Raw genomic sequence first — 24,291 nt, 5'->3', positions numbered from 1 at the left:
GTAATGTGAACAAGAGATCACTAAGGGAGAAGTGTTACGAAATCTGGAGAGCCACTTAGGATGCGACCCTGATTCACGTGTAAGAGATCTAGAAAGGAAGGAAGACAAACACAAACCATGGAGAACTATCAAACGGCGTGTCCAGAGAAATGAGTTAAATATTTACACACCATCCAACCCTTCTACATGCTGGCTCCATCTCACAGCCAATACCAGAATTATCTACCTCTCTGTTTTAGTTGTTTGCTGGAGACTGTTTACTTACGTCTGATGTCAGTATGTCTGTCCATATACCTGCCTATCTGTGTATCATTCAGTCCATGTGTCTTTAGCCAGATGCTTTAAAACCAAAAGGGTTCCCACAAACAAATCGACTCCATGTCACCCATTCCATTACCAGGCTGTCCTTCTTCCAACTGACGCCTTCTTTGAATCTACCTCTCCATCCCATCCCTTCACCTCATCCTCGTGTTGTCCCACTCTTCACTTACATAGACTCTCCTAGTCAATCTCTCATACTCCATACTCCCCACATGACCAGACCATCTCAGGATACTACTAATACTTTCCAGCACATCCACATCAACACCACAGTACTCTTGAACTTCCTCATTTGTCTGTCTGCCTCTCCACTAACTCCACACGCTGCTTTCAGATAACCCATTTCCACTACTCTTGCTCTTGACTTGTGTTCAGATTGATGTAGGACAAGACATAAGTAGATCAATAAATAGATAAAATGGAAAATGAATTAAAGACGTTCTGTATTTTTTAAGTATTGTGTATTTCCTTTAATCAATTGCCCGGTACAGTGTGGAAGTCCATCTGGTTGACGGTACAGTAAATGATTTATCTTATTTACTGAGATGACTTGTTTTATATGTATTACTTCCTGTTGACAATTTTTTATTCAATGGAGGATCTCTAACTGTGAGGGGCTGGTAGAAGCTATAACTAATATTGTCAATGTCTCTTCTAAGCTGACAATAATCAAGTGAAGGTATTAGGATTGAAAGTAGAGTGACCCAGTTCCCTTAGGTGATGTGTTTCCTTCTGGGAGACTTTTCAAAGTGAAGGGGTCAGATATAGCCTTCATTTGGTCCTTCAATTATAGACTCCACCCTAAGCTGAAAAAATAATCTAAAATGATCAAAAATAAACCACCAAAATACGTCACATAATTGAAGGGAAAGACAGCATTAGCCAGACCGTATTACACTCATGTGGCCAATATCACGTCTGCCTTTTCTTTTTCTTTGTTTTTGCTTCTAGAGGCTTTTATTTTCCAATGGAGAGGTTTTTCGAAACCTAAAAGTCATCTATACCCTTGGTAAGTTGAATAATTGGTTTGAAAGTACCAGCAGTGAGTTACACCAATACGTTGTCTTAATGTAGGATTAGTTGTAGCCATGACACCAACCAATGTTTCCTCTCCTGTGGGTAATATCTGTGCCTTTTTCAACATGAATACAACCGTGTGGAAGTAACACTGATAACCGGCATTTAAATGGTCAAGGGTTTAGATGGCAGCAGCAGCAGCCACGATACCAGCGAAGGTTTCCTCTGCTGTGGGCAGGATCTCCTCTTCAGGGAGTAGGAAGCCCCAGGTGCCTTCGTCCCGCAGCTGGATGGTGTTGACGTACGGGATATTGGCAATTTCGTAGGCCCAGTCGTAGCTGGCACCAGACGTCACATCTGCCGTGCAATGCACACACTTGTTTATAATACATTCCTTGTCATCTGTTTTTACAGGAAGAACTACATCATGCAGTTATATGGTGTTTATAATACATTCCCTGTCTTATCTGTTTTTACAGGAAGAACTACATCGTGCAGTTATATGGTGTTTATAATACATTCCCTGTCTTATCTGTTTTTACAGGAAGAACTACATCGTGCAGTTATATGGTGTTTGTAATACATTACCTGTCTTATCTGTTTTTACAGGAAGAACTACATCGTGCAGTTATATGGTATTTATAATACATTCCCTGTCTTATCTGTTTTTACAGGAAGAACTACATCGTGCAGTTATATGGTGTTTATAATACATTTCCTGTCTTATCTGTTTTACAGGAGGAACTACATCGTGCAGTTATATGGTGTTTATGATACATTCCCTGTCTTATCTGTTTTACAGGAGGAACTACATCGTGCAGTTATATGGTGTTTATAATACATTCCCTGTCTTATCTGTTTTTACAGGAAGAACTACATCGTGCAGTTATATGGTGTTTATGATACATTCCCTGTCTTATCTGTTTTACAGGAGGAACTACATCGTGCAGTTATAAGGTGTAACCTTATTGGATATTCCAACCGCCTTAAGTCCAGTCGCTCTCCCTCATGGCTTATTTCATCATATCCCACCTTAATAATGTTATTGTTTATTTTCACATATGTCACCTTAATATTATTGGCCAGAGTCTACAAGAGTTACCATTGACAAAGAATGACAATTTTATGACAGGAACTAAGCTTCATAATTGTATGACTCATTTATGGCAGGCAAATCCCGAGGAAACAACTAATACTGAATATGTGTTGTGATATTTAAGTGGTATACAGCAAGACCGCCGTGTTACCGTGGCTGTGGACTGGCGAACAAACCACTGCTTTGCGGATCGGGTACAGTCCAGAGCCCAAAGATTGTTAAAATGACGATTATTGGAAGCGGCAGCAGCTGCTCCAAAGCCTTGACAAACCGGGAAATGACCATTAGGAGAGCGAGACTAGCTGCTGTTCCGCCAAGATGCGGACCAGCAACACTCAAGCCACCATCAGTCATCTCAAAAAACAACAACAACGGATAAAATACTGCTGTAGAGGGGTTTCCACACGAGGCGAGAGTTTATCACCGATACTAAGGGCACTAAGCTAAGTTAACATGCAGTCAGTAGTAAGGTGTGGTAGGGAAGATAAATGCTTAAGAAAGAGGTTTAGGAGAGACTCCTACACTGATAGTGATACAGGCGGGAGACAAATGGCAGTCCAGTACTTACACATGGTGTTGGCGACGCTGCCATAAGTGTAGGGTGTGCCAAAGACGGCCTCCAGCGCTTCCACACCCGCCTCAACAACACGGATCTGACAACACAGGCACCGTATGAGTATTGACACCACCACCACTACACCTCTTTCACTTTAACTTGGCCCAAAATTTTGTACTTTTGTAGCTTGCTTTACGTAGCTCAATGGCAGAAAAAATAAATGCCACGGCTGCACACCCTTTCCATACTACTGTTTAGTGATGTGCATTGTGTTCAAGACGATCTAGTCCTCGTACACGATATTCAGTCAAAATGGAGAGATGTCAATTTTTAGGCCAAGTCAGAGCTGAGTTAAATGGCTAGACATTGGTGATAATAATACACAAAATACGTCATTGTAGTGGAAGGATGAGTACGATATTTTGTCATCATCCAGACACACAGATTGAGAAGACAATTGCAGGAGAAGTATCAAACATAATGCACAGTGAAATGAAAAACATAATTATCAGTGAACCCTTCGAAATTCTGCCTCCACTTCAGTCAGATCTCTCTCTCTCTCTCTCTCTCTCTCTCTCTCTCTCTCTCTCTCTCTCTCTCTCTCTCTCTCTCTTATTACCTTTGGATGCACATCAGATACACCTGTGGAATGAAGCAATTCTGTCGAATGTAATGGCAAACTGCATATCATACTTCCTTCATCCAACCATTGCGATCCCTTGTCAATTCATTTTCTTCACCAGGTTTAATTCTGTGCTTTCTGACACACTCATACACCATATCCATCCACCTACTTGACGTACCAACCCTTCTGCCATAAAACTCACTCACGTATACCCGCTTCATCATCCTGTCTACCAATCCTTCCCTCATAAAACACAAAGTTACCCGTTTCACCATCCTGTGTACTTGATGCTCTCTCCATATAACCATACTGACCAACCATACACACTTCTAATCCATCAATAACATACTTCCATTCTCCACATCTTTCATGAATCACTGTGGATCTCTTACCCTATCCAATCAACGCATGCAACATACATTTATTACCAGTCCTGTTCCCACTGCTCTTACTCCTGTACTCACACACATGACGTTGGCCTACTCAGGTCACACTCTAACTTGGTCCACATTTTCATTTTTTTTTTTTTTTTTAAATCTTATTTAACGTTGTTCAGTGGCAGCAAAAAGACAATACTGCAACCCTACACTCTTTCCATAGCACTGCATCGTAGAGAGATGGCGATTTTAGTCCAATGTAAAGTGAGACGAGTATAATTGATATATAATACCATTTCGTCGTAGTCGTCGGGTAAGGCATCGGTGTAGCCGTAGGGAGTCATCCAGTGCTGGGAGTAGGAGTGCAGACTGTAGAACACGGTGACGCGACTGCCCAGGGCCTCAATACCGTCCCTCACTGCCTTTGACTCATCCTCCGAGAACGCTTCCGGGCCTGTATGGGATAGACGGGTGTTTGGCCACTTTGATGATTACCAACCACCTCTTCCTCAGCGATTTATTCTGCACATAGCCACTCTGTACACCCTTGCGTGTTACTGATGCAAACAGTGGATATTAACACGATATTAGCTGCCTGATGCCGTGCTAATGTGCCTAATCTGATATCATCCTTGTCATGTGTAGTGGATTGGGTGCTGTGGGTTTATCTCAGGTTTTACTGCCACTGTTAAACAATGTGATCCTTTCATAGTTATTCCTTTAGCATAAACTCTCTCTCTCTCTCTCTCTCTCTCTCTCTCTCTCTCTCTCTCTCTCTCTCTCTCTCTCTCTCAAACCATCACAATCCTGGGTACACTAAGGGGGTTGTTGGATGTCTGATGGCTCTGATGCATTTAGGTCGTCACATGCAAACCCATTTGATTGCCCTGAATTTTTTTTTAATATACTGTTGCCTTGTGGTAGACCTGAGGATACTGACCACTAAAAAAAAGGGCACATCATCAGCCTGTGGGGATTCACGTGACAACCTAGTCGTCAAAATCAGGCCAGAATTAAAGCCTTTACAACACCAACAAACAGACGAACAGATGCAAAATTCTTCCCTGCTCAGTTGGACATCGAGTTTATGTTTGGGAATGTAAATAACAGTCCAGAGTATGCTAAGGTGTATGCAAAATAAATTTTTTTTTTTTTTTTTTATGCGAGGAAGAAGGAACCAAAGGCCATGAGCCCGCAGTAACAGTTCCCTCGAAGAGAAAAACAAAATACAATAGAGAGCCAAATTCAAGATCCGATCATTTTGAGATGCCTGGACACACTGCGTTTGAAAGACTGGAGATCATAGGCAGGAGGAAATACAGACAGAGGGAGACAGTTCCAGAGCTGACCTGTTGCATGAATGAAAGACTGGGAGTAACGGTTAACTCTTGCATTAGAGAGTTGGACAGAAAAGGGATGAGAGTTTGCTGCCAGACGGGTGCTACGCGCCCGTCGTAGAGGTGGAGGAATGCAAGCAGACAGTTCAGAGGAGCAGTGACCATTAAAGTAGCGATAGAAAAGAGATAAAGATGCAACAGTGCGGCGAAGAGACAGAGGTTGAAGGGAGTCAGTAAGAGGAGGAGAGTTAATGAGACGAAAAGCCTTTGACTCCACCCTATTGAGAGAAGCTGTATGTGGGGAGCCTCCCCACACATGAGAGTTGTACTCCACACAGGGGCGGATAAAACCCCTGTATAGAGTCAACAATTGTGCAGGGGTAAAGAAAGAGCGGAGTCGGCTTAGCACACCCAATCTCTTGGAAGCAGATTTTACAAGAGATGTAATATGATCTTTCCAAGATAAGTCCCGAGTAAATGAAACCCCAAGCATGTTCAAGGATGATGCAGGATTAATCTGAATATTATTAAACATTAGTGGGTATACCTGTGGAAGATATTACTCAGAAAGAGTTGCTGCCAAGGCTCCTCTTACTTATATCACGGCCTTAATAGCGACAAGAAGAGAAAAATACAAAAATAAAAGAAAAATAATGCTTTATTAGTGACTGATGCTAATGATTTAAATATTAACGAAAGAGGATGAATACTAATTTGTTTTTCATGATGGTGGAAAGAAAAACGCGCAGTGTAGTTCGGTTGCATTTGTTTTGTTTCCTGCTAAACAAGATGAAGCAGTCAGAGGTTGCCACACCCGCTCCCCACCATCAGTGTAAAGGCTGGTTCGCACGATCAGTGGCCACCTGTGGTTTTGAAATATGGTTTGGGTAACATGTTGGCAAATACTGGTGTAGACGTAATGAATTGACGCAGCTTCCCCGCTTGTGATTACTGTTCATCGTGTGATTCGTCACGTGGTTTGAAACTTGAGCAGCGTGCTCGGACGCGACACGCACCAATTCTTCAGGTGAATAGAAAGATCCAACGTTTGACCCTGCCCTGTGCCCTTGACCTTTGACTATTTTCAAACTCGAATCACTTACCTGATCATCATTAACAGATCCACCAAGTTTTGTTTCAATCAGAAACAAAGTGTTTGAAGGTGACCTGACCCAGTGACCTCGACCTTTGACCTTCATTTCTTAGAATAAAGCAATTTAATCATCTCTCAACCTTAAGCCCTTCCACCAAGTTTGGTTAAAACCGAATCAGATCTGAGTTAAGAGGCCTAACATTTCGCTTTGCCTTGTCACCTTTACTGATGACCAGTTGTTCTCAAAATCTACTCACTTCACCATTTCTCATCCGTAGCCTTTCCACCAAGTTTGGTCAAAATCGAATCAAAATTCTGAATTGACCTAGACCTATTGTGTATGACCCCGTCGGCCAAAAAATAATCACCTGATCCTCTTATTGTCGTAAATCATTATGCCAGTTTTGGCGTAAAGCCAGCCAACAATATTTTTTATTATCTTGGTCACAGAGAGACATACAGATAGACAGACAGAAAAGAACAAAGGTGAGCAAACACTGAACCCCTTGGCGCGTGGGTGTAACAGCCTCATGTTTGGTGCTGCATCCCAGTAAGGTGTGGAGGCTGCCCATCACAACTTCCTGAGGCCTAGTACTTCAGTATGCAAACTATGTCCATTTAGCAAAATACAAATGACCTGAATAATATTAAATGCATTGATACGAAATACATCATTAGGAATGAAAGGTATTAAGAGATTCTGCTAAAAGCATAGGAGAGTACGGCCCTTGACCTCCCTCACCTTGGTAAAGCTCAGAACAAGGTTCATCAGAAGCTCCGGGTTCACCGAAGGCAACCTCAAAGTTGCGGTTGACATCGACACCATGACATTCCACGACACCTTCATGCGGCACACGATTTTTGCGCCACAGCCGGTCCTGTGCGAGGAGGAAGAAGCAGAGGGATTAGATTTATACCTGTCAACTGCACCAGAGTTATTCCATCTACCTGTGTATAGCCACAGGCCTTATTGCAGTGGCCATTTTTGGCTAACATGATAGCTGTTTTTGCTAATCGATACGGATAATGAAGCGATATACTCAGCGGGCTCCAATTGTTCGACTTTTTTCGCTTCAGTTCTTTTTTTTTGTCCTTTGTGGGATTATCTGAAGTTCTAAGTGGTCGGAAATATGTTTTCAGACATTAAATTAGCCTCATCTAGCGCCGCCTTAGATATATTGTGAAAGATACAGGGTTTTTTATTGATGGACGGGCACCACTTTTTCCTGCGCATGACGAAATAGTACAAGCTGTATACGTTATATATTTGTTAAGGTAGAAGATATTAGTTTCTTATCTAAAAAATCGTTTCCGACAACCTACATCATCAAATCAACCGACAAAGGATTTGAAAAGATTTGTGAAAAGAGAAAACCGCCAAAAAAAGAAATTCCATAAAGTAAGTATTAACCAGATCATAACACTGGCGTGTTTTGTTGGCACGCTGCCTAACAACAAAAAACACTAGCTAGACGGATTTCTACACGGATTCTACAGTAAGAGAAGCTATGACAGTCTGTCCTGTGGGTCTTGCAACTTCTATCAATTGGTACTGTGCCTCTACTATACAAATAATACATTTATTAAGAACAGAAGTTGCAAAAGAGGACTTCGTAAAGGTCGTTTGGTGAACATCCTGCAATGAGTATGAGTAATGATTTTATAAAACATGTAAAAATTAAAAGTGATTAATCAGCATAATATTTTTACTTTATTACAAACATCATCGTCATAATCAAAATAGTAACCAAAATGACAGTGGTTGTGAAATTTGGATCGGGTTTGACTTACGGTGGTCCAGGAGTATTCGTAGCCATCGGGGTTGACAACGGGTATGATGTGGAAGTCGTATGTGTCAAGGAGTTCTGTGATTTCACTCTTGGTGCCGTAGCCGGAAGTCAGCTCGTCCAGGATGTACTGGCAGACGGCTGGAGAGATCCATTCACGGGCGTGGATGCCACAGTCTATCCAGATTACCGGTCTTGTCTCACCGCCGTCACTTGACACCTGAAAGTGTTAGTGTACGAGACATGTAATTACCTACTCGAGTAACCAGTAGTTTTAAAGGAGAGTTTTCATTGTGTTTTAAGCCGGGTTCATGTCTGGAACTTTGCTGTTTGCCGTCACTCACGCTGTGCATTGAGTTTTAGTCAACCGCTGAAAGATGTGTTCAGTATAGTCTTATCTGACGGCAAGTTACCTTACTGGGTTCATTGCACGCATGTCTCGCAGCCATTCGTTAGCCAAGCACATGACACCATGGATGGAGGCAACAGGAGTGTACAGATTTTATATATCTATTGCTGAAATGACCATCGACCTAAATGTTCAACAAAAGATGGCAAAAACTTTATTGACAATGACGTAAAATTCTTTAGACATTTTTCATCTTTTTACACAGACGAGGCAATTGTAGCAAAGAACAGCGAGTTAACTTCACCACAAGGACTTGCCAATTTCTCCTAGTGTCTTGTACTAAGTTTATGTAAAAGGAGATATAATGGAACACAGCCCTGAATGTACAATAATGAATATACAGTTACCTGAGCCACAAGTATCTCTCTGCCCTCGTACGTGGTGCCGGCAGAAGAAATGGTCACCAGGGAAGGGAATTCCTCCTCAACACCTTCAAGGATGGATTCGATCTGTGAACACCAGGTTACCAAGTGAGCCTACTGCCATCATGTAATATACACGATCAAATTTATCAGTCCTTTGAAGGCAATAACAACTGGAGACCTATCCAGCAGGTATCATGGCAACCCATGTATTACCAGTACAATGATTATGAATGATGAAGTCCAATTTGTTCATTTATATTATAAACAATATACACCAACGCCTGACAAAAATAGAAAAAAAAGGCAGGTGGTTCAGTACGAATCTTACCACTTACTATTGAATGTGTGACAGTAAATGTGTGGAGTCAGCACTTAATATTACCACACTGCACCATGATATTATATGGCGTAGGGACTAACACTATTGAATCAGCGACAGTGAATGTGTGGAGTCAGCACTTAATATTACCACACTGCATCATGATATTATATGGCGTAGGGACTCACCTCTTCCAGGCTGTTGTACTTGTTGTGGTCAAAGGTGCGGGGCAGCGACTGACTGACGGGCCTTTTGGCTGCCTGCTCATCGATGATCCTGCACACACAACACTCAATTATATCATCCACTCTACACACTCCAACAACTATCAGAAACTACACTCCACCATTACACGTAACAGCTATTACACACTACACCCTACTGTACATACTCAAACCACCTTCTACACACTGCACAATAACCCTCCACTGATATTACTCTTTTTCATATTACTCTTTTTTCCTTCGCCAAGGAAGTTATGTCTTCACCCCTGTCCGTTTGTTTGTTTGTTGGTTGGTTGGTTTGTGAGCAAGATTACACAAAAACTACTGGATGGATTTCCATGAAACTTGGTAGAAGAATGGGCCTTGGCCCAGAATAGACTCCATTAAATATTGGTGCAGATCAGGATAAAGGTGCGGATCCAGGAATTATTTTTAACTTTTTTTAAGAATGCGAGATAGGGCGTTTTTCGACATCTTAAAATTTTCAGCGGATACTGCATGTATCGTGATTAAAAAAAAAAAAAAATCAGGTATGTTTGGGATGTTGTTATCTACGAATGTCTACAGTTTGGCGTGGATCCATATAAAGTTCTGGATCTAGCGGATTTAAATATGCTTTTATAGGGGGATAGTCTTTTTCCAGCTACCGTACATTAACAAGTAGGACATGACTGAATTAAAAGGAACTGCATGTTGGGCCTTGGCGGAGGTATGCGCTCTAGTGAGTGCCATTCTAGTTTCATATTGTTTTTCTTCATATTTCTCATTTTCATATTACTCTCATATTATTCTTATGTTACTCTTTTTCGTAATACTCTTGCTACATATAGACGATTTTTGTCAGCTGAAGAAATGTTTGTGGAATTACAGGGTTTAGACAGAAACCCCCAAAACCGCGTCAAATACATCCTCGGGCGTCAGGAGGTTTATGAGTAGTCGTAACACCTTCTCCCTTGTGAATTATCTTCCATTATTATGCCCGAACATTATCTCATGTGTTATCTATACCTCATGTGTTATTCTCTCGTGTGTTATCTGTATCTTTTATAATGACATAGATTGCATGAACAGCAAAGTAGAAAGTGTTAAGTTGCCACATGCAGAAACAGAATTGTTAAAGACGAGGTGCTAGTAACGTCCTCAACCAAATGCAATTTAACTTAACGACCTTTGGAGAGAGAGAGAGAGAGAGAGAGAGAGAGAGAGAGAGAGAGACGCATCGTCCCGCCTCGGGTTAATTTGGGCAACTAGATGAGGCAATGACGATGATGGTGATTGACTCATGCCTGGCTGTTTGTGATTTACGTTGACTGGTCATGCAACATCCCTCTTTAGCACAGCTGCAATGACTGTGGCAGAACTCTTGTTGACTATGATTCCTTAACACTTCCTCTTCAGCGATTCAGTTTGCATACTTAATCTTCATATACATTTATTTTAATGATGCAAACTTGTATGTCGATAGACAATATACAATAACACACGAGAGTATTAAGGAGGGACAGGAATAGGAAATTGCTATAGAATTATGAAGTCCGCTATGTTAGGAACAAGAGGAGTCACTAGTGCAGTGATTGTGACAACATTGGACAATAGTGCAGTGAGTGTGACATCACTGGACAATAGTGCAGTGAGTGTGACAACATTGGACAATAGTGCAGTGAGTGTGACAACATTGGACAATATTGCAGTGAGTGTGACAACACTGGACAATAGTGCAGTGAGTGTGACAACACTGGACAGTACTGCAGTGAGTGTGACAACACTGGACAATACTGCAGTGAGTGTGACAACACTGGACAATAGTGCAGTGAGTGTGACAACATTGGACAATAGTGCAGTGAGTGTGACAACATTGGACAATAGTGCAGTGAGTGTGACAACACTGGACAATAGTGCAGTGAGTGTGACAACACTGGACAATAGTGCAGTGAGTGTGACAACACTGGACAATAGTGCAGTGAGTGTGACAACACTGGACAATAGTGCAGTGAGTGTGACAACACTGGACAATAGTGCAGTGAGTGTGACAACACTGGACAATAGTGCAGTGAGTGTGACAACATTGGACAATAGTGCAGTGAGTGTGACAACATTGGACAATAGTGCAGTGAGTGTGACAACATTGGACAATAGTGCAGTGAGTGTGACAACACTGGACAATAGTGCAGTGAGTGTGACAACACTGGACAATAGTGCAGTGAGTGTGACAACACTGGACAATAGTGTAGTGAGTGTGACAACATTGGACAATAGTGCAGTGAGTGTGACAACATTGGACAATAGTGCAGTGAGTGTGACAACACTGGACAATAGTGCAGTGAGCGTGACAACATTGGACAATAGTGTAGGGAGTGTGACAACATTGGACAATAGTGCAGTGAGTGTGACAACATTGGACAATAATGAAGTGAGTGTGACAACATTGGACAATAATGAAGTGAGTGTGACAACATTGGACAATAGTGCAGTCATTGTGACAACATTGGACTCACGCCTGTACGTCGGTGATTTTGACTTGGACTGGGATGTGTTTGGCTTGGAGTCCACTTAGGAAGACTTCAACGAGGCTGGGAGGAACCATGACGTCGACAGGGACTCCCAGGCCATGAGGTTCTGTCCACTGTTGCAGCTGCAACTGCTGCACTGCTTCCTGCAACACCTGCGCCTGAGCTGTTGTATGTGGCGTTACACTCACAACCTTGTACCTGAAAGACACACATAGACGTACATGTACATATACTGTTGCAACTGCAACCGCTGCACTGCATCCTGCAACACCTGCACCTCAACCGTCATACGTGTCGTTTCACACAACAATGTACCTGAAACACGCACATAGACGTACATGTACGGGATATACAGCATCTCACTTTCACATCCTTGTGCAGTGAATCAAAGAAATTCTTGACCTGTTTGGCAGATGGTTATGGAGGGACCAATGCTGCCAGCGTTGTTTCAGTAGGGATGGTATGCTTGAATCGTATTTGCATTTCATACTAAAATCGTCACAGTGTTCAGATTTAGTGACTGTAACATCAATGAGCACTTAAAAATACTTATCACATTTGTTTTCAAACAGTGTTTAGTATGGTGCTAAAGATTTAGACTCCAAATTAGAATCAGTATCTAGCCCAGTTGCTGTGTTGCCATACAGGCAGCAGGAATATTTACAGTGTTAGAAACATAGGAATGATGCTTTGTATCATCCTTGTTGCGAGGTTTGATATTGTGTCACGTAGCGTACTGGGATCTATCAGGGTGGAAATCATTATAAGGTCGACGCATGAGTATACATCATATATATATATATATATATATATATATATATATATATATATATATATATATATATATATATATATATATATATATATATATATTGCACGATTTTGTCACAACATAGGCTTTACTGACATCAGAATGCTTGAAATCATTATCAACTTGGCGCTGTATACTGAAGTGCTAATAGTCGTATGGTTAAAATAACAGATTGTATAATAAGTCATGTGGGAAACTGTCAATATTTAAAGATGATAGAGAGCAGGATATAGATATGAAAGTCAACGATTATAAGCTTAAGAGTTGTTAATGATGGTAGTGAAGCTTGTGTCAGAGTATACGGTACGTGGTTGTCAAAGCGAGTGGTTTCATAGTAATGGTCGAGTATAACAAGGATGTGTGATATCACCAATTCTGTTCAATGTGTATATAGATGTGGATATGAGAGATCTAAAAACTGGAGTTATGGAGAGAGTCAGGAGTGTACTAATGAATGGTGCAGGTTGGAGTATCACACACCTGATGTATGCAGATGATATTGTGCTATTTGCGAGAAGACTGAAGAATAACCTTCAGGCATGCAGAGTTTTGTTGGTGACTGTGAGCATCGTTCTTTGTTAGTACATGTAGATAAGGAGTAGAGTGGCGGTTGTTGAGAGAGAAGATGACCTATATCATCATTGGAAAAAGACATAAATTAGTGAGAAACTTTAAGTACTTGGTTGGAATGAGAGAAAGTGATGGTAATGTGCAAAAGAAGGGGAAGCTGACGAGGCACAGGGAGGAATATTGGCTGGTGCTCTGAAGGTCCTGATACCAGATACCTGAGTGCGGCATGAAGGAGATATCGTACCAACGTTAACTTATGGATGCGAGACTGATGTGCCAGGAAACTGTAGACAGGAGTTAATGCGGTGAGTTGGGGTTACTGAAAAATGTTTGTGGAGTGTGTATAGAGTGGATAGGCTAAGAAATAATGTGATTCTTGAACGACGTGGAGTAAAATGGTTTGTCGACAACTGAACTGGGAAGGATGTGCTTGGTTGGTATGGTCATGTGGAGAGAAGTTTTGCAAAATTTTGGTGAAAAGGGAATATGTGAGTAAGGTTAAACGTGGGAAAAGTTGTGGTAGGTCAAGAAGTTGGCTAGAGATGGTGAATGAGTGTCCAAGAAAGAGAGGTAGGCGGCTGATAAGGGACGGAATATGACAAGGAATCGAGCTGACTGGATTACGAAGGAGTGCATCACAAGGGTTTCGTATCCCCTTTTAACCTGACAGTCCTCTGATTTGCTCTGCCTGATAGGTAATGATGATGCATCATGTGTAAGGTGTACCTACGAGGTGCATCCAGGTTCCCGGGTGTTTCTGAACCGTACCCCACCCCACCTACTGGTAAGAAAAGAGGCGGAATGATGATGACGACGATGATGATGACGATGATGGTGGTGGTAATGGTGATATAACTGTTAATAACCAGCAAGTTTTTGCATAGGTTAAAGGGGCAATACGAATATATTACTTCTTGTAGTCACAAAGATAGACTGTATATTAAAAATTAATTCTGTACACAGTAAATCAGGCATGTACAGTATAATGAGTCAATTACTAAGTTAATTTACTGTCTACAATCGATGGCCTCTTCAGACTTTCTCCAAGCGCTTCCAGACTCCTTGAGCCACATCTGGCTATCAGTTTGTGTGTGTGTGTGTGTGTGTGTGTGTGTGTGTGTGTGTGTGTGTGTGTGTGTGTGTGTGCGCTAATATTCAATAAGGTTAAGATTACAGCAGCCTGATACATAAGGAAGTATACAGTAATGAAGAGTGTGGTCTCACCCATGGTAGGATACAGCGGAGGTGAGGGCGGTCAGTGCCAACAACAGTAGTGCAGTGATTCTCATCTTGTAGGAAGTGTAACATTCATCTTGCACCCAAGCCTTATATATTACACCAACCAGGGATGGGTGGCGTTAGGATGGGGGGGAGTGAGGTGACGAGAAGAGGGGAAGGGTAAGAAGAGGCTAGAGAAAAGGGGGATTGGGGAGAGAAAGATCAGGGGAGAGGGATGGAGGAGCAAGGGGGGGGGATGGGATAGTTTAAAGGTCAAGAGGTGGGATGAGGAAGTGAGTGGAGGGGAGGGGTGAAGCAAGAGGATAGACCAGGGGTGGGGGGTGGGGGGAAAGGGTTCAGTGGCCTTAATCAGGGTGACTTTCTTTCAGATGCTGGATTTTTGTAGAAAACATTTGTCTTTTCCAGCGACAGACACTAAAGTCGAATGTTGCTTGTTTACTTAAGTCACTGCTGACTTGGAATCAAACATAAGATGATTTCCAGGTCGTAACTAAGCTTTGTTTTTTGAAGGATGGAAAAGTAGCTTGGGAAAGTCCTGTAAAGTCTTTTGTTTGTCCTTACTGTAAAATAAAACCTAAGCCCCGTACAGCAGGCCTTGGTAACCTTTCTAAGTCGGGTGTCCGAATTATGATTTTGGTATCCATCCCCCGGTCACTGTCCTCTTGGAGAAAATCAAAAGATATTTTTTTACTACAAAATACATGCTTGTTAATATGAGTTTGTTGGCGTTTATTTTAGTAAGTATTACAGTAACACAATACAAATCCATACAAGTAATAATACGTGATGGTCGATGCCATATGTTGTATTACTGAACATTTTTACTGACACCGCGATGCACTGGAAACGAAATCTTATCCTTGCATTGTGAATCGAATATTGTTCCTACATGATCAACTGTTATGGAAAGATACACAAATAACTGACCTTTACTTCCCCATAATTCGTACGTCAAGTAACAGAGGGAATGAAGATGTATTCCACTTCAATCAGTGTTACTGTTTATGTGAGACTCTTGGGTTTGCATATCTTTGAGAAGCCCGTCAACATTTCAAGGAATATTTGATGTTCCACGCTACTCCATCCAAAAATTAAGGATTACCAATATATTTCCTAAATAACAAAAATACAATAAAAAACATGAAACATAAAAATAAATCATAATATTTTTGGTATTATCAATGGACTTAATAATACAGGTGCACCGATTCATTGCCAAATTTACAAAGTCGTAGCAAACGTACTTATAACTGCTCAGAGAACCAAATCTTGTACATCAGCACCAAAAACGTTCAATTACTGACATTCTTCAGTCCAGGTGAATATTCATGTATTTCAGGGTTCGGTTGGCCGTAGGAAGGGTGCACCAGGGCAGCATACAGCCTGCGTGCTACAGTTACCCTTGTCTGCCCTTGTTTGAATTTAGGTTTGCTAATGAAACAGACAAATCCAGTCACTTCCCTGTCGCAACTCATACATGCTTTTGCAGGAAGGCCAAGGGAAGCAGATGCAGTTTCTTTCCATCACTCTTATTCTGCCTGCAACAACAAATCAAGGGTCGTATTCTAATTGGCTAAAGACATTTTGTAAGGCATCATCCGTGGCTATATATTTTGCACATTACACCACCATATCCTGTAGTTTGTTACTGATGTCGATTGTCAGTAAAGGTATTAGTAACATATAAAACAATGTAAATGTGTAATATGCAAAATGAATCACTGAGGAAGAGCTGCCACGAGGCTAGTGAGAATGCACTTGTTATTAAAGTGGCTCTTAATTTTAAGTTTACATCATGAACGCTGTGTTGTAGCAGTAAATTAACACTGCCACATGACCATATGATGCCACTCACGAGATGGTGCTGTGGAAAGTATATAGGGAAGTAGCATTGTCTTTTCCGCCTTTGAACAACGTGAAGTTAACCGCAAACAGACGAAAATCTTGGTCAAGTTAAGGCGAAAGAACTATAGTTAAGAAGAATTTCAAATTGGCCTCCAATCTTGTCTTCGTGTGGCGTGTGGTCAGACCACCGAGTCGTCATCAACAGGCCACACTTCTCCTCCAGACCCTGGCCACTCCAGAGGACCCTCATTCTACTGTTGACGACCCTTGCCTGTCTATTGGACTTTCTAATAACTCTTTCCCATCTCTGGAGCCGCCAGAAGACATGGAGTGCTGGACAGTGTGTCGACCATAGTCTTATGCACTATCTACCCAGCTGAAGCAAGGGTAAGGAGAGTTTTCGAGAGAGATGTCCTAAGCCCTCCAAGAAAACTTTCAATCCCACTACTAAGACCAAGCCTGGCGTCTTTTTACCTGATCATTGCGAGGACATTCTTGTACTGAAGCTGGCTGAATGTATTTCCTTCAGGGTCCAGAATGCTTCTAAAGACGGACCTGCTCAAGGCTTTTGGTTCATCTACAGTGTTTGTCCCATAGGCAGATGGATTTCACCTCTTTGAGGGCAGGGATGCAGATGAAAGCTCCCACGTCCAGGCCATCAAAGCTTTTGCTTCCAAAGAAGTGTACGTCACCCGTCACACCACACTGAGCCAGACTCAAGGAGCACTCTTCTCAGGAATTTCGACAGGTACACGAAGTTGGACCTCTTGGGGTAGCTGGCTAACCATGGGATTGTGAAAGTTGAAAGGACCAAGAAGAAGGGAGACCGAGTCATGACACACACACTTCCATTAATTATGACATTTGACCGGTTCACATTGCTCGATGCCCTCGTGGCAGCTTGGCACCGTCGTCGGGTCATAGCCTACGTGCCAAAGCCTAGGAGGTGTTTCCATGGCCAAAGATTAGGTCATGTCAGCCGGTCCTATTGTCAAAAACTGCTGGATGTCCCACAAGTGTATATCAGGTGTGGTGGTGATTCTCATGGTGAGATGGATTGCCTGAACCCCCACCCCCACCCTCTTGTGTCAACTACCTTGTGCTTATCCAGTTTCATCAACTCAGAATGACCCACATAAAATTGACAATGAGATCCTGTCTGTCCAATCCCGTGAGAGGCTTTCATCAGAGGAAATGGACAGCATGAGGGGACTTTTTATCCACACTGGGGTCACCTTTCTTTCGGCTTTCTCACGTCGTGAAGAAACCCCAACAGTGCAACGGAATACCCATCATGTTTCTCCACCTGCCTCTCAAGGCAATCGGTTGCTAAGGGCGTCCCGGTCAGTGACACTGGGGGAGGCAGTTTTCGGATGGGGAGGGGGGGATCGAAAGTGGGATTACCCTCCTCTGTCCACGCTTCCCAGTACTGTACAATGACCTGGAGGCGGGAAAATCAACAGCTGGACGCACGTTGCCTTTTTCATGAAGAACAATAGCCATGGGAAGATTCAGCAATCTCCTTCCCTTGTGCTTCCTGCAAAAATCCACCTTGATAACAGCAGTCAACAGGTGACGAATCTCAGCCTCGGTTTGTTATATCTTGAGACAGGTTAACGCTCTCACTGCCATGACTCACAGTTTTAGTGCCTCACCCTTCCCGCCTCCACACCATCACTGGACACTCAGCTCATTGCAGACTTTATGATTTTTTTTTTTTATTATTTATTATGGTCATCGATTTCAGAGTTCATTCCTCAAGTCCTAGCAGTCCTATTACATGACACACTCCTTCATGTGTCACTATCTTGGCACTAATGTCTACGGTCCATATTGAATAAATTACATGCTCCTTCTCTCTCACTCAGGACAGATGTTGTACTAATAGCGCTTATTAATGTTGTTGTTATTGTTGTTGTTGTTGCTTATTCTCGGTTTGTTTGACCGAACAGATCCGTCGACAACAGGTAAGCAGCTGCTCTTGTAGGGACATGCTATAGGTAAAGTCGGCCACAGTTCTGGCTGGTACAGACAGCGTTGCAAGCACACATCTTCACAGGGAGTGAACCACAGGTGCTTCAGACGTCAGGATTTGGAGCATAGGGAGGGTAGGGAGGGGAGGAAGTTGAACAAGAGGGAGGGAGGTAGGGAGGGGGAGTGTGGTGACTAAGGGGAAAGGAGGATAAGGAGGTAACGTTATCATCATGCAATCCTATATTGCCCCATGAGGAGCGTAGGATGGTAATGTTATACAATAAGTAAATAAAATGATGCAACGTTTTGTCCAACAAATTACATGTCCACGCGGTGTCTCTTTTGATTCGGAAAACATTTATTAGATATACCTTGTCCTGGACGGAATAAATGTATCATCGTGCCAACACTACTCAGGCCACGCTTACCCCCACTTGTGCACAAGCAGACAGTCCTACCTCTGACTTGCATGGTTTCCACCTCTCACTTTCCCGCCTCTTACAGCACCACTATGAGAAGACGAATTCATTCCTATGCAGCTAATGACACTTAACATCACTGAGTTATGTAGAGCTTAAGGAACCTGACACTTCTGCCTTTTGTTTGCATATACGTGGTTTGCAGATAACACACGCCATTTTTTTTTCCTTCTCAATATACTTCCAAACTTTTATTAACCAACTAATGAAGGATTCGTCGTTGACAATGTTGGAAGTTATGAGCACGGTTGAGATTATCCTGTGGTGGGGAGAGATCTTCATCATGACTTCATTATAATCAATGAATCTGGTCTTAAAGTGCTTCTCATTCCCTGTCCGTGTTTAAAGTTGCCAATACGCGATCAGCTTACGCGCGAATTTCAAAACACTGCCTACTGCTGGGGAATGGGATCAGTGTGTAAGGGAGCTGGATCCTGTATCAAATAACTTTCATATGTTTTCTTTGCATTATCCTTCATATCTCTAACACAGACACCTGCCAGTGGCCATCCCTGCTCCCAGCCCCACGCAGACAGTCAGACATCGTGCAGTGGCTTATCCACACATCTATTTAAATTAAAAAATGATGAATCTTTATATTACATTAACTGTTGGTTGTGAAAATATTCACATACCCAAATAACTTCCTCCATTCGCTGTTCTTAAGGGAAATGTTAGTTTATTATCTGGGATAATATTTATCGGCAGAATAATATAATGGAAGTATTTAAAATGATGTTAATGATAATAATAATAATTCATCCATCCATCCATCATCCAATCCTACGTTGCCCCATGAGCAGCGTAGGAGCCCGGGGCTAGGGTTGTTGGTCCTGACATTTAAGTTGAAAGTGATATAATAATAATAATAATAATAATAATAAGAATAATAATACAGCTGCAATTATTATTATTATTATTATTATTATTGTTGTTGTTGTTGTTGTTGTTGTTGTTGTTGCTGTTATTATTATTACTATCATCATCATCATTATTATTTTACGCAAATGCGAGTTTTATGCTTTATTAAGCTCATGCCCTTCTGTGTGTGTTTGTGTGTGTGTGTGTGTGTGTGTGTGTCTGTCTGTCTGTCTGTCTGTCTGTGAGCGAAATACGTCAAAGACTTTTAAACAAACTTTAACCAAACTCGGTGGAAAAGTTGAGGGTTAGCCTATGAGTAAACCTTTTCTAGATCAAAGGTCAGGGTCGCAGTGCTAGGTCGAATGCTGACCTGGTAAAGTCCTTAAGCAATTTTTGGCCGTTTTAGGTCAAACTTGAGGGAAAATGTTGAAGGTCAGGCAGGACTGAAGTGATACGTTTTTTGAAGAATCAGTCAGCGGTCAGGGTCACAGGGCAAGGTCAAACATCGACCGGTAGGTGTGGGTGTTGACAAAGTAATTCATACAGTTTGGATCCGATTTTAACCAAACTAGGTGGAAGGGTGGCAGATCAGCGAAGGAGTGTACTTACTGTTATGCTAGGTGTTTTTAGGGCGGCTTCCCGTCCTAAGAACGCCTGGCCTAGTATTGGGTTGTTTTCAAAACCTGGGTGATACCACAAATATAGGAGGAACAGGGCATAAAAACTCAAAGCAACACCTTACACGTATATTCACTAAGGGTCTACAAGGACAGTACGATATCTCACAATATTATTGATTCATCAATTCTGGGGCTGCTGAATAGGGGTGAGTGTATCTTGCAGGATACTTGACAGACACAGTTCACGATTCAGGATGGTACAATTCACAGCACAGTTCACAGTGCAGGGTGATACAGTCCACAGTACAGTTCACAGTGTAGTTCACAGTATAGGGTGTTACAGTTCACAGTGTGATTCTAGGTGCCTCAGGATATTTATTTATATTCAGTCTCTAGGAACACTGGCTCCGGGTTACGTGAGAGTCCGTAAGTCCAACCTTGTGATGATCACTGGGGGGGAGGGCACTGACTTGACTTTGTTGCAGGGAGCACACAGAGGGGGGGGGGGAAGAATCTAGGTTGGCACAAGTGCAAGGAGGGGGAGGAGAGTTTGTTGAATCTTAATTTCACTATTTCGGTTACAGGAACCTTACCTCTATCACGCTGCACTTTAAGTTACTGTCTCATCACAGTCACTTAATAATTTCACTGTTGTCACTTTCGCTGTATATTCTCGTACTGTTACACACCTGAATCATTTTAGAGTCCGGGCAGTTTGACGTCGTCCCCCGTGGGCGTGATGAAGTACCCCGGGTGCTGGGACTGGGGACAGAAGTCTGGCTTCTGGGGTAGGGGCCAAACAACACCTCCAGACACCATCTGAGCCGCTGCGTGGGGGATCCACGTCGCCTTGGCCAGGAATGGAGTGGTTCTCGCCCTGGGGAGCCAAGGGCGCCATCAGGGATCTGGGGCTGCAGTCCATTCCAGGGTGCTTTGCCATCAGGAGATAGTTGCAGCATCGTTCTTGGGAGGGGTCCATCAGGGGCGGGTCCTCCTCAGGGGCAGGCTGCAGGGAGAATAGCCCCGGGATACTACAGGGCCGTGCCACCAGGCTGTCAGTGGTGGACTCCCTGGCTGGAGACTGGTACTATGGCAGGTGGAAGCGGGAGGACGATGTGCCGGTGTAGAGTGGCTGAAGGCCGTCTCTCGTCTGCAGGCACGGCAGGCGGCTGTCACTGGTGTCTTGTCCTCAGGACTGCTACCGACTCTGTGGCTAGGCCTTCTGGAGCGGCTTGAGGCTGTCTCAACAGTCAAGTGGCTGGAGGCCGTCTCGTTTGTGGAGAGGCTGGAGGCCGTCTCATGTGTGGAGCGGTTTCAGGCCGTCTCGAGTGGGGAGTGGCTTGAGACCGTCTCAGTAGTGATGCGGCTTGAGGCCGTCTCTGTAGGCCTGTAAGGAGCATAGGATTCAGCTCCACCCCGATCCTGATGCAGACTCGACTGGCGAGAAGGTAGTGCGCCTGGGCTGAGGTATACGGGTTGGATCGGTTCCGGGAAGTAGGGGCGCGTGGCTACCTGGGACTTGTGCCCATATGGTACGGACACCACGTACACTGCATCGACCCCTCTGTTGTCGCCCCTGGGGGTGTCGATTCATCTTCCTCTGTTATCGTGTCTTCTGCTGTTATCATTTCACTTACTGTTTTGTAGAAACTAGGTCAAAGGATAATGTAAAAGGGTAAGGGCAACTGGTGCAGTTTTATCCTTTATAAACCTAATTCTGTGGAAGGCTTGAGGATAGGGCAAAAACAGGATTCAATTTGTTAGACTAAACAGTCAAACGTCAACGTCACAGGAAAAGGTCAAAGTGCAAGAGTACTGAGCAAGGCTAAAGCAAACTTTTGCTATGATTTGAAGGATTAATGATAAGACAAGAACGAAGTAATTCAGTTCTGAGAACACTCAGTCAAAGATCAAGGGCACGAGGGAAGGACAAACCTTAGCCCTTGTGTCTAGTTGACAAAGCTACTTGAAAAAAGAAAAGAAAAACTGAGCCAGGTTAAGGTAAAAGACGTATATGTGGCTGGCGGTGCACTGGCTGGGAACACATCTATTAGGCAACTCTTTATTTCGGTCACCGTCACCCCAGATACTGTGGCTTTGAGGTCAGGGTCCGGGGACGGCTGGGTTAGGCTTCAGGGTCCTAAGATAAGTGGCATTGAAGGCTTAGTAGCACCTGTTCCATAGCGATTTATCTCACATATTATGGCTTAACATTCTCTTACACGTTATTGTGTAATATGAAATGGCGGAGGACAGGGCGACATGAAGGTGATATGTTTGTAGCCACTGCCTTACGGGATTAAGGCGTCTGGCAATAAATAGATAAATAGTGTAATGTGAACAATAGATCACTAAGGGAGAAGTGTTACGAAATCTCGAGAGCCACTTAGGATGCGACCCTGATTCACGTGTAAGAGATCTAGAAAGGAAGGAAGAGAACCACAAACCATGGAGAACTGTCAAACGGCGTGTCCAGAGAAATGGGTTAAATATTTACACACCATCCAACCCTTCTACATGCTGGCTCCATCTCACAGCCAATACCAGAATTATCTACCCCTCTATTTTAGTTGTTTGCTGGAGACTGTTCACTTACGTCTGATGTCAGTATGTCTGTCGATATACCTGTCTATCTGTGTATCATTCAGTCCATCTATCTTTAGCCAGATGCTTTAAAACCAAAAGGGTTCCCACAAACAAATCGACTCCATGTCACCCATTCCATTACCAGGCTATCCTTCTTCCAACTGACGCCTTCTTTGAATCTACCTCTCCATCCCATCCCTTCAACTCATCCTCGTGTTGTCCCACTCTTCATTTACATAGACTCTCCTAGTCAATCTCTCATACCCCATGCTTTCCACATGGCCAGACCATCTCAGGATACTACTAACACTTTCCAGCACATCCACATCAACACCACAATGCTCCTGAACTTCCTCATTTGTCTGTCTGTCTCTCCACGTAACTCCACACGCTGCTTCCAGATAACCCATTTCCACTACTCTTGCTCTTGACTCGTGTTCAGATTGATGTAGGACAAGACATAAGTAGATCAATAAATAGATAAAATGGAAAATAAATTATAGACGTTCTGTATTTTTTAAGTATTGTGTATTTCCTTCAATCAATTGCCCGGTACAGTGTGGAAGTCCATCTGGTTGACGGTACAGTAAATGATTTATCTTATTTACTGAGATGACTTGTTTTATATGTATTACTTCCTGTTGACAATTTTTTATTCAATGGAGGATCTCTAACTATGAGGGGCTGGTAGAAGCTGTAACTAATATTGTCAATGTCTCTCCTAAGCTCACAATAATCAAGTGAAGGTATTAGGATTGAAAGTAGAGTGACCCAGTTCCCTCAGGTGATGTGTTTCCTTTCTGGGAGACTTTTCAAAGTGAAGGGGTCAGATATAGCCTTCATTTGGTTCTTCAATTATAGACTCCACCCTAAGCTGAAAAAATAATCTAAAATTATCAAAAATAAACCACCAAAATACTTCACATAATTCAAGGGAAAGACAGCATTAGCCGCACCGTATTACACTCATGTGGCCAATATCACGTCTGCTTTTCTTTTTCTTTGTTTTAGCTTCTAGAGGCTTTTATTTTCCAATGGAGAGGTCTTTCGAATGGTAAAAGTCATCTACAGTATACCTTTGCTAAGTTGAATAATTGGTTTGAAAGTACCAGCAGTGAGTTACACCAATACGTTGTCTTACTGTAGGATTAGTTGTAGCCATGACATCAGCCAATGTTTCCTCTCCTATGGGTAATGTCTGTGCCTTTTCCAACCTGAATACAACCGTGTGGATGTAACACTGATAACCGGCATTTAAATGGCCAAGGGT

At 42.7% G+C, this 24,291-nt stretch overlaps 1 protein-coding gene across 1 annotated transcript; it reads right to left on the bottom strand.

The window, feature by feature from the left end:
* Positions 1 to 1,519: 1,519 nt before the first annotated feature.
* On the bottom strand, positions 1,520 to 14,706 carry LOC145413863 (carboxypeptidase B-like). Its single transcript, XM_080283537.1, has 9 exons — positions 14,642 to 14,706; positions 12,022 to 12,234; positions 9,491 to 9,578; positions 8,966 to 9,067; positions 8,214 to 8,429; positions 7,165 to 7,300; positions 4,286 to 4,446; positions 3,003 to 3,087; positions 1,520 to 1,695 (listed from the first exon to the last, which is right to left on the bottom strand). Exons 1-9 carry the CDS (start codon positions 14,704 to 14,706, stop codon positions 1,520 to 1,522), a joined length of 1,242 nt encoding a protein of 413 aa, XP_080139663.1.
* Positions 14,707 to 24,291: the final 9,585 nt, after the last annotated feature.

Source organism: Coenobita brevimanus, chromosome 12, assembly GCF_032717465.1.
Source record: "Coenobita brevimanus isolate Jiangsu-jjx chromosome 12, ASM3271746v2, whole genome shotgun sequence".
Lineage (NCBI taxonomy): Eukaryota > Metazoa > Arthropoda > Malacostraca > Decapoda > Coenobitidae > Coenobita > Coenobita brevimanus.
The sequence above is the reverse complement of the archived record's forward strand: the minus strand, read 5'-3'. Positions and strand labels throughout refer to the sequence as shown.

What these genes read in the sequence shown, in the direction of transcription:
- LOC145413863 (XM_080283537.1), bottom strand. Translation starts at nt 14,706, where the DNA reads ATGAGAATCACTGCACTACTGTTGTTGGCACTGACCGCCCTCACCTCC. An exon ending in AGTACAACAGCCTGGAAGAG is followed by an intron (nt 9,068 to 9,490) that starts GTGAGTCCCTAC and finishes TGGTGTTCACAG; the next exon opens with ATCGAATCCATCCTTGAAGG. An exon ending in TTGTTCTGAGCTTTACCAAG is followed by an intron (nt 4,447 to 7,164) that starts GTGAGGGAGGTC and finishes TATCCCATACAG; the next exon opens with GCCCGGAAGCGTTCTCGGAG.